Raw genomic sequence first — 17,753 nt, forward strand, 5'->3', positions numbered from 1 at the left:
CATGTATGTATGTTCACTGCTTGTGGGCTTGATGCCTGTGGAAGCCAGAAAAGACTGTATCAGGGCCCCTGGGACTGGAGTTACTATAGATAGGTGTGAGACATCGTGTGGGCTGGTAGTCAGACCCAGTTCCTCCAGAAGAGCAGCCAGTACTCTTAACTGCTTATTTTCCTTAATAGTGTTCATTCCTTCATGTGTGCTTGTTCAAGCAGTTCCTGGGTCCACTTAGGCCATATTTTCAAGACCTTGTGAGTGCTTGATGAGAGGACCTTAGTAAATGCTTCCTAAAGTGATCCTAATCAAGCAGGGTACCTCAGAACTCTCTGGAAGCCTTTCTCGTGAATTTACACTATGTAGCTGGAAGTGAGGGAGAGTGCTATCTTCATCAGCTTATCTGGTATGCATTTTCATTATGATGTTATGATACTAATTTGGCAACTGCAGTATGATGACATTTCCAGAATAAACTCTTGACAGTGTTTCCTCTTAGGGGAAAACAATAGAAGAATTAAAATTTTTAAGAGGGGATAGCTCATCACAGCATAATTTCATGAAAATACCCTGCAACCAAAGAGTCTTTACAAGCGGTTAGTCCGTTAGCCAAAGGAAGCCATTTACCATGATCAGTAATGTCATGTTCGAATGCTTCAAGTGGAAGTGTCCAGAGAAAGACCAGACCTTTGGTTAACAGCTGCTTGACACTGGAGAAGAGAAAGATAAGCAAAAACTGGTTTAATTGACCAAACTTGCAAGCTTTTTGAAGCATGAGGTGTTTAGAACATGCAGGTGTTCGGTTGATTACTCATCATGGAGAGTATGCAGAAACTCTGCTGTTAAGGTAGTGGTGGCACACACTTGATTCAGTCTAATAGACTGTGTGAGGTTTCGTAGAGACAGCAGCAGTCAGGATTTGTAGACACTGGATTGCCCCCTTTGGTCTGAGCGTTGGTAGAGGTAATAACTGTCTAGTGGCTGGCTGCTCTGCTTCTCTGATCTTTCATCTTTAACCCCTATATCTGACTCAGGGTTTTCATTAGTAAGACCAATTAGAATTTATGGTATAGACTCCTATTCCAGACCCTTCCGCTACACTGACATTTTGCTGAGAAGTGCTTCTTGATTGTTATCTGTATCCACGGGAGTGACACTGAAACACCCGAGTTGATCCTTTCAGCGATACCCAAGGTTTACAAGCCAGGACACTACTATAAAATAACAACACATCCGCCTGGAAAGAAAGGGCCCACGATTTGACCTACTATAAAAGTTTCTGGTGACCTAAAACAAAGTAAGTTTGCTTTTGCTGAGAAGTTTTAAAGGAAATCTGGTGGTGAACACATTACTCCATTTTGAAATAAGAATTATCTAATGTTGGCATTCATTCGGTCCTCTCCTGAGGTTAGATGGACTTTTCCTAGGATAAGGTTAAAACCCGTCTAGTGGTATCTGGTTACCACTCAAATACTTAAGGAATCAGCTAAAATATGTGGGGAAGGAAGGCAGATTGCTAAAATGTCAGATCGAGGCAACTGGTTCTCTGTTGAGAAAGAATACGATTCCACAAGAGGATCTTATGTACAGAAACATTACTTGGGGATGGGCTGTGTGTGGTAGAATTGCTGTCCAGTCCCATCGCTTTGTACAAGATGTTGACACATCAGTATACAATCTGAGTGGGAAGAACGTGAGGTGGCCCCGGGAAAACTGTCAGGGTTTACAATGTAAGTTGCCTTACTGATCTGTGTGTACGCTTATGTGCTTAAGAAAACTCACTGAGGCATCAAAACCACTACTTTCATCAGTAAATATTTATACATGGCTACAGAAGCACCCATTGTATTTAGAAGTGGGAAAAACCACTAGTTCGTAACATAATGGCACAACATTTTCTTCATACTTTCTTAAAACATAAATCACACGATAGGCTACTTTGATAAACTTGGTTAATATGTTCTTTGCACCTGATTTCCTTGGAGAGGGCAGTTTGTTGTTAAACATTTGCTGTATTTCTCAGTAGATACCTACGGGTTGTAATGTGCTTGAGTTTTATAGTCTTCTTTTTTTTTTCAATTGTCCCCAGAATTACCTAACTATTAACAAGTAGTTCTCCATTGTCTCATCTCCTCCAGAGATGCATGTTATAGCTAAATTGTTGATACCAATTCTGCCAATAGTATTGACAGTGCCAAGGTAATTTCATCTAGACAGCAAATGAAGATGAACAGATACTTCATTCCTTAGAGACTATCAGAGCAAAGCCCACGAACTTGGGAAGACTTTCTTGGTGTATTCAGATGCAAGTGTTATCTTTGAACAAACCTTCTCTATATAGATTTCAGGTAAACAAAACATTTACTCAATATTTTTAAAAGAACTATTTCCTAAATCTTGGGAAGATTTCCTAAAACATGGGAAGAGCTCTTTAAACAAGTAAAATGGAAATTATCAGTTTAGACGTGATGAGGATCGTTGGCGTATGTGTCTGTACCAATGTAACTTAAGCCATTACAACTTTTAAATAGAACTGCTTAAGATATTGCACAGAGTATAGATGTATTTATTCGAGCTTGCCCACTCAAGCAAGATGGCAGTGTACTTCCGATGATATATGCAGTCAATCAAATCATTCATCCCGTGAGTAAGAACAAAATGACCAACCAACTTCAGAGGTTAAATAACTAGATGGAAACAGAAGTAATCATTACAACATAATGAAAAAAATTTTATTTTTCAAATTCTTTTCCAATTTGGCTCTAAGGTTTATGGACTCAGGTATTTAAACAAGTACAGAAATGACCTAAAGAGAGGAGACATAACAGTATACTAGCAGGGTGAAATGTAAACCCACACCCGTCCCCACCAGCTTCCAGTTTGATAAAAGGAAATGCCTAACAGAATCCTGTCATGGGGAATGGAGAAAGAAGCACTGTGCTATGAGGAAAACCTGCTGCATAGTTCTATTACACCACATGCTGCTGCCCAAAAGACTGCTTCCAGGAGCTCCGGGCTCCAGTCTGGCACTTCAGGTAATGACAGGTGACCAAAACATGCTTGAAGACAATGGGGAAAGAGTATCCTATCCTCTGAGACTTTCAAAGTGGATTGTCAGATTCGACTCTCTAGCTTGAACTACGTGTATGCAGCCATCACTCTCGTTCATGGAAACGGCACCCACGTGAACCAAGGAATGGATGGACTGGGGTGATGTTCATTCTTCCTTAAACTCATTCAACATAAAACTCTAGGAGGAGGAATTGCAAGGATCTTTCATTTTACTATTATCTCCTTGGCTTTTGTTTATGGTGAATTCTGGCTTACATCAATTACTTAGTTTTTTTAAAAGCTAATCTACTTGAAATCCTCAAAATTAGTACCAAAGAAACCACACAGTTTACTATTCTAATGGCTATTTTATAAAACTTCCAAGATTTTTATTTAATGAGACATTTTTTTCTCTGTGTAAATAGTGCATACAAGGCACAAAAGCGTCTGAGTTTATTTACTGAGGCCAAACATTTTGGCATCATTAAATACATTTTAGTTTACCTTAAACTACATTTCCAAAGAGCACACTGTTTAGTTTATGGTAAACTAAACTTCCAAAAGTATATGATTTTTAAATAACTTGCATAATTTAATCCTGATTTTTTTTAGGAAAAATATATCCCAATGATTATAGTTTTGATGAAAGGACGCAGAGATGATAGAGATGCATTAGACAAATAATCCATTGATCCATCAGAAATGCTTAGAACTCAGTAAAGTCACCATAAGATAGGGCAAGCAGTTAAAAAAAAAAAAAAAAAACAAGTTTTATAACATCCAGACCAATAATAGTGTTACTAAGCAATCTTCACAATAATTAGCATAAATTCCCTCTGACTTCAAATTAAAAGACATGAAAATAAATTTCTGATGTAAGTTCTTTGTCAAAACATTATATTAGCTGTGACAAAAGGTTTTATCCAATCGCTTTGAACAGTGAACCCAAGCTTCAGTGTTCATACCTATTTTCCAAAGGGAGACAAAGTCTAGAATTAGAGTTGAACCTTCCACAAAGGGATGGAGTCCTTCAGCCATTGGCTACTTGACCTTCGTAATGAACTCATACTCACTTCAGTTCCCACGTCTGAAGCCAGATTCACATCAGGGGGGAAACTCAAAGAAGGAAGACTTCTTACCACTTCTGAATACAACTTAGCATTATACCGTGACTTGAAAAATTTAAAATTTGAAGATTAATCTACATTTTCTGAAAGAGAGTATCAAATGACTAATGGGATTATATGTTAACTTGTACAACCCTGAATGAAAACTGGTCCATTAACTTATTCTTAGTTTTCAGCAGAAAATAGTTCCTTTTTAGTTGCTTTTAAAGGAATTTTTGTTAGTTATAGCCGTTTATATATTGGACTGAACTGTGTTCTGCTGTGTCAGTTTGGTAATGACTCCTCAAAATTTTTCATACCGCTGGGTTGGATCCCCATCACGGATGAAGAAAACTGCATATTTAGCCAAAGGGACATAGGGATAATTGGTCAATGGTGCCTTCCTGTGGGAAGCCTGTTCCATCCTTCCACAGCCTTGGAACCTTAAAAGCAAAGAAAAACCATGAAACTATGTTAAACATACAAACTAAGCAACTCATTCACTATTTATCACACAGCCCCTGTTCAACACTGTTTCCTACGCTGCAAGGCTTGGTAGATCTTGAATACAGATCTCCAGGTCTAACGTAACCCACGAGAGATAGTAAGAGCTTACTAAGTGGACCATCAATGTAGATTCTGATTGGGTAGGTCTAGGATAACGAGCAAGGGTCTGCATGACTATCTAGTCCCAGAAGATGCTCGTCCTTCTACGTTAAGTCCACAATTTGAGTGACAGTGCTTGCTGTTATTCATCCGTTGTTCATCCTCCCTGAGGCCAGTTGGAGATTAGGAATGGCTAAAATGTTAAAGCAAATTAAAACTAAGATGCATGATATCACAGTGCTTTTATTTGTTTTGTTGCACAGTAGGGAGGCTTGGGTGCACTAAAGCTAATGTTTTTAGAATCACAATGCATTTCAGGAAAAATATAACTATCTCTAAATTATGCTGAACTGAGAGACGCTGTAAAAAGATCACAGGTTAGGCTTGGGACTTAATGCAATGGTATGGTATGGTATGGTATGGTATGGTATGGTAGTATGGTGTGGTATTGTGGTATGGCATGGTATAACATGGTATGACATGGTATGGTATGGTGGTATGGTATGGTGTGGTGTGGTGTGGTGTGGTGTGGTGTGGTATGGTGTGGTATGGTGGTATGGTGTGGTGTGGTGTGGTGTGGTGTGGTATGGTGTGGTATGGTGGTATGGTATGGAATGGTATGGTATGGGGCTTATTTAGAATGCACAAGCCCTGGGTTCTGTCTTTAGCATCTCCCCACAAAGCCACAGAACATTTACTAATGTAGTTCAGAAAGACAAGAACAGAAAATACCATTTAGTAATCTGAATTATATTCAGCAACATTAGACATGGTCCTATAATAATTTGTTAATTTTATGTGCATTGCTGTTTGGCCTGCTTGTGTGTGTCTGTGTGAGGGTGTCAGATCCCCGGAGCTGGAGTTAGAGACAGTTGTGAGCTGCCATGTGGAAGCTGGGGATTGAAGCCAGGTCCTCTGGAAGAACAGTCAGTGCTCTAAACTGCTGAGCCATCTCTCTAGGACCTCTAGACAGAGTTTCATAAAAGTGCATATTAAGTGGTTTGCAAACATGAGACACAAATGCAAGAAAACATTATTTTTTTAAAGTATGATATTCAGCATGGTGATGAATGCCTTTAATCCCACCACGGGGAGGCAGTGGCGGGCAGATCTCTATAAGTTTCAGGCCATCCTAGTCTATACAATGAGTTCCAAGCCAGCCAGATAGGACTTGGCTCAAAACAAACAGTATACTCTCTCCTACTATATTTGAAGAAATTTAATTTAAAATTATTTTTTTCTGGTGATAGTTATGTCACTTAAATGAGAAGTATTCAGGAAAATCACTTGGTATTTTTTATTAGGTATAGTTTATTTAGTGCCATTTGGTTATGAATACAAATTACATATGTCCAAATGTAATAAAATCAAGCTTCTGTGGGTTAAGTTCCATATTTTTCAATCACTATTCTCTCAATGTATTCATTGAGAGCCTGTGATTGCTGTCTCTGTAAAAGGTGCCAGGGTTAGTTATCACCAAATGCAAAGCTGGTCAGTATCAGAATGTTAGAATGCCCAGGAGAGCTAGACACAGTATTACCATATAAACAAGTGAACTATTAATACTAATAATAACCTCATTGATAATGGTAATGATAACCAATGATTTGAAATACTGAAAACAAATCCTGTGCATCTTATGTCTTAACACAACTTCTATAAAATATTTTATTTGCAGTATTAACGCGTGGTTCATAGTTTTGCACTCATAGGTCAATTCTCAGGATCTTTTCCAGAAATTGTCTACTTGGTATTTAACCAAATTCAGAATATTCCATTTTTACCTTCTTAGCCCTAACTGCAGTCACTCTGACCTACTGTACCGTCATATATTCAGAGGTGACACATGGCTTTCCAATGTCAAACACTACTCAATTAGCAATTTATAATATAATTTGTATTTTATCCTCCTTCCTTCCCCCTCTCCCTCCCTCCCTCATGAATTTGGGGATTGAATGGACATGCCTTTGTATCCTACTGTGTTTTGTTCTTAATTACATTGTTATTCGTCAAAACCAAACGAAGCAAATTTGAAAATTCAATATGCATGATAATATAAGTGATTTTATTTGAGACAGCAGTTCCTTGTTTCCCTTACAATTGGAGATTTTAGATTGCAGTTTTTAAAATAGAAAGTGGTACCAATGAGTGCAGACTCATAATTGAGAATGAGAGACTTCAAGGTGTCTGTTTATTTGATTTTCAGACAGGCTTTTTCCATGTAGCCTTGGTTGGCCTGGAATTCCTTACATAGACTAAGCTGGCTTTGCCCTTGCAGTAGCGCCCCTGCTTTTGTTTTCTGAGCACTGGGATTACATCCCTGAATGCCATCTGTGGTATATGTTGTATTTATTCTAATATTGCATGTATAGTTGGCTTGTTTATCAGAGGCACTCTTTCTTATACCTTTGTGCTAACTACAGGCTTATAAATGGCATAGTTTTTAAGTAGACTAATTTGGAAACACAGGTTGTATGTGTTAATTATAATGTAAAGAAGAAAATGATTGGGAATAGCTACTAAAGATGACCTATAATGAGGTCCTACTGTGAGTGACCCAGAATGGCGATGCAGAGACTGTGCTGGTAAGATTTAATCATCTAATACTTAGACCAAGTAAGAGTGTGCTAATAGATGAATGATCAAAGATACGGTGACAATAATTTTAAATGAGAGGAAAATTTAATTCTATGATCCTGAAAAATAATGTTCGTCTTATGATCCATCCCCACGACTTAATGTATTACTATAATAGTAACTTTCCATCGAGTTATTTCTACAACTTGTCAAGTTAACCTGTATGCTGGCTCACACTGAACCTAGGACCATTTCCACGTCCATCATGATTCGTGGAATTCAATAGGTCAAGTAAGATTTCTTCTGAGTCATCCAAAATAAATATTGTTCATGGAAACTATGAACTGTTTAGAACTGGAAACCTGTTAAAAATATAAAATGTAACAATAAAGGCGAAACATCTTACTTCATAAAAGTGATTTCATGTTCGATTGTAGAGTTAAGTTTCATTCTCCATAGTTAGTGCAGGGTTGCTCATACCTTAAAAGACATAAACGAAGACTTTTGAATGGTTTGAACAAATGGCAAAAATATCTCTATTTACCTATAAGACACCTTCTAGAATACTAACAGAAGAGTCTTGTATATTGGCCGGGCGGTGGTGGCGCACGCCTTTAATCCCAGCACTCAGGAAGCAGAGGCAGGCGGATCTCTGTGAGTTCGAGACCAGCCTGGTCTACAAGAGCTAGTTCCAGGACAGGCTCCAAAACCACAGAGAAACCCTGTCTTGAAAAACCAAAAAAAAAAAAAAAAAAAAAAAGAGTCTTGTATATTGTATTGATATTTGGTTCACAGAAACACATAGTGTCGCTCACCACACAACACTAGTTAAATCACTCCAGTATCAAAGACACACAACAGAGGAGAGAGAGAGAGAGAGAGAGAGAGAGAGAGAGAGAGAGAGAGAGAGAGAGAGAGAGAGAGAAGGAGGGAGGGAGGGATGGGGAGGGAGGGAGGGAGGGAGGGAGGAAGGGAGGGAGGGAGAAAGAGAGCACGCGCAGGAGAGCAGGCAAACGGGCAGTGAAGGGAGGACAGGACTTAGGAGGAAGCAGGGATCACAGTAAAGAAAGATGAGCTGTAGCAGGCACCGCACACACCTGATTTCCTGACTCCCTCCCTCTCCTTCAAGGGAAGAAGCCTTGAAGTTCTTTTGCCATCCCATCCTTCTCATGTTTAAACCTTAGCTTCTCAATTTAGCAACCAAAGAAACATAAAAAATTAATTTAACTGCCAAATAATCAATTGCATATTAAAAAGCAAGAAATCAACAGTGTGTTAGTGTGTACTGTAATATGAAATATAAATCCTTCTGGAAGAAAGATTAGTGAGCCTGCCTGACAACTGCCCCTCCATCACTGTTTTGTTTCTATGGAAACTAGCGTTCAGAAGCCAAATCAGTACCATCAACTATTGTCTAGGTAATGCCTCATCCTTACCACAGTCTGAGAAGTGAAATACTCTGTCTAGAAGAGAGAGATCAAATTATAATACTTAAATCATGGGACAAATGTATTTTTTAAAAAAAAAAACCCACAAGATTTACTAAAGAGAATATGGCTGATTAGATGTTAAATAATAAATAGAACTTTTACTCAAGGACTATCTAGTTTTGTTCAGACTATCACTAAATACCAAAGAGATTCTAAATAAATCACTCAATACTTTAAAGTACAATGAACCAGCATGTGAATCATGAAAATGAAAGGGGTGTAAGATAAAAATAAGTAAAGGTCTACATGAGGTTGACTAAAATTGATCTGGACACCATTTGTTGGGATACCAAACATGTGTGCAGACATGTACACACACACACACCACTGCATTACGACCACACTATTGCATTTAACTCTTACAAGCACCAACACTATAACACTATGAATATAAAGAAACAAAATCTAAATGCCATTAGGAGACCTAAAAATCACACCAAAGTGAGATTTGTAATCAGGTTTGAGTTCAAAACAGGGGCAGTGAAACACAGTTCAAAACAGGTTGCTTATTCTTTGAAATAAAAATAAAGCCAACAGCAATGAGAGAAATCGGGAGATGTGAAAAAACCGAGAGCAGCTGAAGTTACAGTGATTATGTAATCACTTTGATACTCTGAAACTAGATGGAATCTTTGAAGTAAAAGACAAAATTGTGGAATTTAAGATCCTTTCCTGGAGATATTGTTCAAGTTTCTGAATTGGCTATATTATCTCATTTTCTATGCTTTATACTGTGAGTCACTTGCCATCTTTACAACATGCCGCAATAAAGATTTGGTGGCGAACAGGCAGAAATTCTTTGACAATAACCCGACGTGTATGGTGGGAGTCTGACTCAAAAATAAAATATAAATCTCCGTGCAATGGACTTTCCCTCCTCTTCTACCTCTTGAGAACAGAGGCTATCAAAACCAAAGCAAATGCATCCTCACCAGCTTTGCCTTTTCCAGGGTTCGAGCTGCTCTCCGTCCAGATCTGAGACTCCGTCAGGAGGTGGCTCTGGGACTCTCTCAATGGCTTTGCAGGAAACTGATGGTTTTCAGGACTGACAAGAAGTAATCACAATCACAAATTAACTCTTTTTTTTTTAATATTTTTTTAACGATTTAACTTCATTTTGTGCGCATTGATGTGAAGGACTGATGTGAAAGAATCAGATCTTGTGGAACTGCATTTTCAGACAGTTGTGAGCTGCCATGTGGGTGCTGGGAATTGAACCCGGGTCCTCTGGAAGAGCAGTCAGTGCTCTTAACCGCTGAGCCATCTCTCCAGCCCCCACAAATTAACTCTTAACAACATTGTTGGATAGTTCCCAAAATGAAATGCAGGCCTTTTGCAATGCAAGCTGTTTGCAGGAGGGATGCGAGACAGACTGAGTAAATCTGGTTCTCCGCGAGAGAATCATTCTTTTTAGCCTTCTAGCATCCCCGATTATGCAGTCCCCAACTCTGGGAAATTTTCACTTTGAATACAGAAAATGTTCTCAGAGTCAAACTTTAGCATGTAAGAGAATTTTGTTAGTATGTAATAGCAGTTATTGGGTGACCATTTATTGTTTTATTTATGCCAAATAATACCAGTTTCTCACTTATGACAAACAATTTCTTTGGTTTTTCAAGAAAGGGTTTCTCTGTGTAGCTCTGGCTGCCATGTCAAGACCAGGGTGGCCTCGAACTCAGAGATCCATCTTCCTCTGACTCCCAAGTGCTGAGATTAAAGGCGTGCATCCCACCCGGCTAAAATTTGCTTGTAAAGTAAGCTTGAAGGCCATGGATATGATTTAGTGGGTATAGCACTTGCTTTTCAAACATGAGGACCAGAGTTCAGATCTATAGACCCATGTAAATGCTGGGGGAATGTGGCAACTGAGGAAGGGGTTCCTTGGAGCAAACAAGCTAGCTAGGCTAGCCAAAATGGTGAGCTATGGAATCAACTGAGATCCCTTGTACTAATGAATAAGATGGCAAGGGATCAAGGAAGACTCCAGATGTCACTAGAGCCTCCACACGCTTGTGCACATACTCCTGCATACATACCCATGAATACACACACATATATGTGTATCCACATACATGTGGACATGCATATACACATGCAAGGCCACCACACAGACCTACACATAACACTAAGTACCAAGATAAGAAAATATGTATTGACTTTATTAAGTGATGTGTGTGTGTGTGTGTGTGTGTAGGAAATATAAAGAACACGATAAGAAGAAAAGTCAAAGAAAAAAATTGGCTTTGTGTTTGGCAAGTGACTTAAGTTGGCTTGAACAAGGAACTACTGTCCTTTTGTCCGATAAGCAAAACTGAGTCATATATTGCAGGAACTTTTCAAACATCTGATATTATCAGGTCTCAGAAACCTGGTATATAATTTGGGAAGTAAAAGAAGCTTGAAAGGAGAACTTTGTTTAAAAATTAGTTAGACCTGCTACAGACTAACATATTTGATGGCACATAAACGACTACTTAACTTGGGGATGTGTGTTAGCATAGAGACTCCCTCAAATAATTGTAACATTGTTTCTCAAAAGAACCTCTTAAAATCTTTCCAAGAACAATTTCCCACATTTCAGCCAGTTATAACAATTATATTTTAAGGCTACAAGAATAAACTTTTACAACATGATAACTGCCTCACAACTAAAATTCCTGAGTATTTCAATTCCTTTTGTGTGGCTTTAACAGAAATAAATTAATAAATTAAATTTATTAAAAAGAAGCAAACTTTTAAAAAAGCATGGCCATTCAGGTTATATAATAATATAACAATATATATCACATATATATATATAACTATACAGCTATATATACAATATATACACATATATATGGCTCACATTACATACACCGTATATATAATGTATACAGTATATATAACATGCAATATACTATATATATTATTATAACAATAATAAATATTGTTATAAGAGTAGATCTTTGTCATTTGTTATAATCATATTAGCAGTAATGAAATCTCAACCAGCAGTGAATTAGTATGCGATGTCTTATTGTACTGGCTGGTTTTGTCCATCAACTTAACACAAGTTAGAGTCATCAAGAGGAAGGAACCTCAGTTGAGGAAATACCTCCTAGAGATCCAACTGTAAGTCATTTTTTTTTTTGTAAGTCATTTTTTCATTTAGTAATCGATGGGAGAGGGCCATCCCTAGGCTGCTGGTCCTGGGTTCTATAAGAGGGTGGGGTGAAGCTAGGAAAAGCAAGCCAGTGAACAGCTCCTTCAAGGCCTCTGCATTAGCTCCTGCCTCCAGGATCCTGCCCTGTTTAAGTTCCTGTCCTGATTTTTTTCAGTAATTAAGGGAAATACGGAAGTTTAAACCAAATAAACACTTTCCTCCCCAACTTGCTCTTCGGTCATGGTGTTACCTCGCAGTAATAGAAAACCATAACTAAGATAATTATCTGTCTCTTATATCAAAGAATGAAGACTTCATACACATGGAAACGTCATCATTAAATATGGAAGCATAATATACACATAATCAGGCGATAATAAACTCAGTGACTTTCTGCGCTTCCCTTTGCAATAAAATTGTGTTGTCCAAATGTTACTAAACATGGTCTCTCACGTACAGTGATAGGTAACAGACACCTATAATTCTAGCAGTGGAGAAATGAAGCCAAGAGGATCAGGAGTTTAAGGTCATCATCAGTTATATAGTAACATGATACCCTAACTGACGCCCTTACCACACCCCCAGGCAGTGGTTCTCAAGGCAGTAGCTCTTGAGCAGAGGGGAGCTGGCAGGCCCCAAAGCATTAAATACAAAGTGTGCTTGGTAGAGTTAAGAGAAAAAGCTACAGTGTGTCTAGGGATTGGTAATGATGAGAAAGTAAGGAGGAATGACATCAAAGAGGTTTCAAGGGCAGTCTCGTAGGCCAGGCAAGCACATCCATTAGTTTTGATATACATAATAGACCATTGGAGAACTAGAGCAAGACACAATCCAAAGGGAGAAAGATGGCCTGGGAAGACCAGATAGAAAGAAACCTCTTGAAATCATTATGGGACAATCAATAGTGTGCTAGCTTAAGAACAGCCATGAAGTGGTAAGGATATGTGTGTGTGTGTGTGAGTATGTGTGTGTACACATGTAACTGCAAGTGGTAAGAAAACCTTATGGAAAATTATGGGAAATATTTAGGAAAAATATAGAAAAATTATAGAAAAAATTTAAATATATATTATTTCTGCAGTGAAAAGAATCAAACCTAGGACCTTGTACATACACAATAGACCTAAGTGCTACCACTGAACTGTATCTCTGGCTTTTGATTTTGAAGCAGCAAAAGTCAGTCTAGTCCTGAACTTTCTTTATAGCCCAAGCTGATCTTAAACTCAAGATTCCCCCTTAGTTGCCCAAATTGAACCTCAACATTTAAATGAAAGATAAGAAATGGATGTTGAGGACACATAACTTCAAGTTCACTTAGCTGAGTAAATATGTCAAAAGTAAGATTTCCCCTCCCAACCTTATAGTAGCTAGAAGATAGAGAAAAATGCTGCATCTAAAACCTCCTGATTCTTAAAAACCACTTTCCAGGGGTCAATAATATCAAAGTAATCTACTATTAAATTTTGCAAAACTTTAAAAACATATTCTCAATAATTTATTAGAACTCGGTTATTTTACATTGATGTATAGGAAAATCCAATAACGTTTAACCCTATATAAATTTCAAGCCAAAACTGCTTAAAATTTGACCCAGGAAATGACTGGTGTCTCAGTGAGATGTAGCAGAACTACCTTCTCACTAATGGGTAAAGTTTGGCCTGCACACAGCTCACACCAAAGACCGAGAGACAAATACTTCTTAAAAACTTAATGTGATTTTGGAATGTTTGCCAGGGTCACAGCCTTGAAAATAATTCTGGAAACACTCCAAAATTCATAGGAAAAAGCACTGTAATCAAGAAATATTTGCAGGTTAAGTGGCCATTTGCATCTGAAGTTATAGCAATGGAAAAAAACCTCTAAAAATTTTTTAAATAATATCATGCTTATACTTTTGTTAGCAACTTTCCTTTAAAATTAGAGCATGTTGCTACTCAAATAAATATATAAAAAGTAATTCTTCATGTGGGAAATTTATATAGGGAGTTGGAGAGATGACTCAGAACTCAAAAACACTTTCTGCTTTTGCAGTGGACCTGAATTCAGTTCCCAGCATGCACAAGGTGGCTCACAACTGTCTGTGACTCCAATTCCAGGGGATCTGACTTCCTTTTGGGACTTGGGGGTACAAGGCAGCATGTGATGCGCACACACACACATGCCGACAGAACACCATGCACACAAATGAAAGAAATAAATCTCTTAAAATTTTCACAGTAAGGCATATGCATCCTTCTCCCCCCCCCACAAAAAAAGAGGATATAGCCTTGTTTCTTTAAAAAAAAAAATAAGGCCGGGCGGTGGTGGCGCACGCCTTTAATCCCAGCACTTGGGAGGCAGAGGCAGGCGGATCTCTGTGAGTTTGAGACCAGCCTGGTCTACAGAGCTAGTTCTAGGACAGGCTCCAAAACCACAGAGAAACCTTGTCTCGAAAAACCAAAAAAAAAAAAAAAAAGAAAAAAGAAAGAAAAAAAGAAAAAAAAAAAGAAAATCTCATATAGCAACTTTAATGGTTTTGTACTTTTGCCTTTATCCAGTTAGTAGAAAGCCAGAATTAAACTTCTGTCTTAATGTTCCAATCCTCAAATATTCGATAGACTAGAATTCAAACAAATTTAAAGCTGCAGCAAAGGCCTGCATACAGTGAATTTTCAAACCCCTTGCACAGGCACAGTGACTGGGGCAGGATTTAGAGACCTTTCAAAGCCAGAAGGATACAAGGTACACAGTTGTATCCTTCTGTATCAAATGAATGCCCGGAGGGCCTTTTGATCTCCAAAGGCCCAATTGAAGGAATTTTCTTTAACCTTTATAAACATTACAGTGGAGGAGAGATATCAAGGTTGGATACAGGAATCCTACCTTGACATCTAGCTGGAGCAGAGGGGAACTATTTTTGACTTACAGTATTTTTTAAATCCTACCTTTCAAAAATCATAATATGTTTTGGGTTGGCGAGATAGCTCAGCCATTAAATGCTATGCTCACAGACAAAAATGGTAATATATTTCATTCAACTAGAGAATTAATTCTTGCTTTCTCTTTAAAAGAGCCTTATTTATTTTGTATTTTATGTATGTGAGTATTATGTCTGCGTGTATATCTACACACAGAGGGCATTGGATCTCATGAGATGACAGTTATAGATGACGTGATGAGATGACAGTTATAGATGACGTGAGTCTTTATGTGGGTGCTGGGAATTGACAGGACCTCTAGAATAGCAGTCAGTGCTCTTAATTGCCGAGCCATCTCTCTAGCCAGCCTGTTTCCTTACTCCAGCCATTATAAACAGAATTCTAAGAATGTAATTGAAACTATGTATCCTCTCTACGTTGCCACTGTCTTCCTCCATCCCAGCAGGTGGAGGCCATTGTCTCTGACATCTTCTCCTCCAAGAAACACATAACCAAAAAATACAACAGAATACATCACTTGCAAATGAAACAGAAAAAAAAATTAGCATTACTTTTTCGCTGTCGAATTTAGTCCTGCGGGAGTGGACGGTTGTTCAGGATCCTGGTTAACAAGGCAAGTTGGAAAAGAACAGCCATCACCTTGACTGTAATTGAAAAACAGTGAGAAGACAGTAAGAAGATGTGGGTCAGTGAGCTAATGGCTTTCCACTCGCAACCGCGAATTGCTGATTTGCGCAGAAAAGCAACAGGTTTAACTCAAGGTCATCATTGTTTGCTTACTTTCGTTAGTTCACCTACAAAGTTTTCAGAAAAAGTACCTTGAAAATATTGGTAGCAGCCAGTACTTCTTCTCATCGCCGAAAACTTGTCGCATGTTTTTACTGAAACCCAAGCTGAATCCATTCTTATCCGTTCCATGTCTAAATACTGGATTTCTGAATGCCTCTAAAAGAAACAGAGAAGCAGTACCCTGAGTACAGAATGTATACGCTAGCGACCCCAAACCCTGGAACGAGTGAAGTGACGGTAGCCTCCTGAGAGTCCTCATGGACTTACACATAGGTCTACGTATAGACAACCTGGTTGTCAATTCAGTTTTAAAATATTGAGAAATGAATAGGTCTATTTTATTTTTCACTTTTATAAGAAAACATGTGAACTAGAGAAAATTAGAAAATTCAAATGAGCCAAGAAATTAAAATCGACACCTCCCAGATCTTTGCTTTACCTATCATTAGTGTGAGTGTAGGTGGGCATGGTGGGAACACATGAGCCATGGTGTGCATACGGGGGTCAGAGGACAACTTTATAGAGAGGGTGGTCCCCACCCCCCCCCCACTGACATACCCCACCTTCTAGATCTTCTGGTCAAAAAAAAAAAAAAAGACATCATTAAAATTTTTATCTCAGCCGGACGGTGGTGGCACAGGCCTTTAATCCCAGCCCTGGAAGGCAGAGGCAGGCGGATATTTGTGAGTGCAAGGCCAGCTTGGTCTACAAGAGCTAGTTCCAGAACAGGCTCCAAAGCTACAGAGAAACTTTGTTTCAAAAAAACGAAACAGGCCGGGCGGTGGTGGCGCACGCCTTTAATCCCAGCACTTGGGAGGCAGAGGCAGGCGGATCTCTGTGAGTTCGAGACCAGCCTGGTCTACAGAGCTAGTTCCAGGACAGGCTCCAAAACCACAGAGAAACCCTGTCTCGAAAAACCAAAAAAAAAAAAAAAAAAACCAAAAAAAAAAAACCAAAAAAAAAAAACAAAACAAAAAAACTCATCATAATTTTTCCAGTTGACCCAAAAATGTACTTTGTAGCCAGCTTGTCCAAACACAACTCTAATCCCCAAACAGTCATGTCTAGCTATGCTCCTTTTGTGTATCAAAGCTGTGGTCCAAAAAGGCCTTAGAGTTGCCCACAGTCCCACAGCAAGTGAATATAGATGTGGGGCTGTAGTGAGGTCATCAGCGATCTCTTTACAGCTCCACGGTTTCCTCTTAGGTAACCCCGCAAAGCAAATTCTTTTTTTTTTTTTTTTTTTTTTTTTTTTTTTTTTTTTTTTTTTTTTTTTGGTTTTTCGAGACAGGGCAAAGCAAATTCTAAAATCTCCATTTTAGGATAGAAACACATTTAGAACCATAAAGATTCTGTTTTTGTTTGTTTGCTTGTTTTTGTTTTTCGAGACAGGGTTTCTCTGTAGCTTTGGAGCCTGTCCTGGAACTTGTTCTTGTAGACCAGGCTAGCCTCGAACTCACAAAGATCCTCCTGCCTCTGCCTGCTGAGTGCTGGGATTAAAGGCCTGTGCCACCACTTCCCGGCAAAAGCATAAAGATTTTGTCCATCATTTTGGAGACAAAAATCTAACTGGCAGGGTCAGATACTAAGGGAAACGGGAAGTTATGAGAGCTTTGGCCTTTGTCGCTCTAGGATGTTCAGATTTAAGACACCCCGCCCCCAAAAGCAACACAATCAACAACAACAAAAACGAAAAGCCTTTCCTTATTAGACAAGGGCTTCCCTATGTAGCCTTGCTATTTCTCAGGCAGGTTGGTGCTTCGTTTCTGATCATTTCCCATCATACCTAGGTCACCCATTGTGCCAATGGGCAGCATTTCACAGTCCTCTCAAAACCCTTCACCTCTGGGAAGTCAGTCATAACGCTACTGTCACTTCTAATTTTGGTAATAACTCTTTTACTTTTTCTTCTCATATAAGCCTTGTTAAATTTGTTATATTAAAAATAAGTTATCTGTTTTATTTATTCTCCTTTAACTTCCTTTCTATGAGCTCCCACACTCATTAGGTCCTTCCTTCTGCTTGCTTTGGGCTCTCCTCTGGCTCATCACACTGCACAGTTATTGGTTAAAACCCTTATTCA

General features: G+C 38.6%; 1 protein-coding gene across 2 annotated transcripts in view; it reads right to left on the reverse strand.

Annotated features, from left to right (window-relative positions):
* Nucleotides 1–2,709: 2,709 nt before the first annotated feature.
* Zdhhc2 (zinc finger DHHC-type palmitoyltransferase 2) overlaps nt 2,710–17,753 on the reverse strand; it is a 54,080-nt gene continuing 39,036 nt past the window's right edge. For both annotated transcript variants that reach the window (XM_057752850.1, XM_057752851.1), the window contains 5 exons: nt 15,700–15,826; nt 15,433–15,525; nt 9,754–9,866; nt 7,738–7,811; nt 2,710–4,591 (listed from right to left, as the gene is read on the reverse strand). In XM_057752850.1, the coding sequence (XP_057608833.1) occupies nt 7,771–7,811; nt 9,754–9,866; nt 15,433–15,525; nt 15,700–15,826 (374 nt within the window). In that variant the 3' untranslated portion in view covers nt 2,710–4,591; nt 7,738–7,770. The remainder of the gene's footprint in view (nt 4,592–7,737; nt 7,812–9,753; nt 9,867–15,432; nt 15,526–15,699; nt 15,827–17,753) is intronic.

Source organism: Chionomys nivalis, chromosome 20, assembly GCF_950005125.1.
Source record: "Chionomys nivalis chromosome 20, mChiNiv1.1, whole genome shotgun sequence".
Lineage (NCBI taxonomy): Eukaryota > Metazoa > Chordata > Mammalia > Rodentia > Cricetidae > Chionomys > Chionomys nivalis.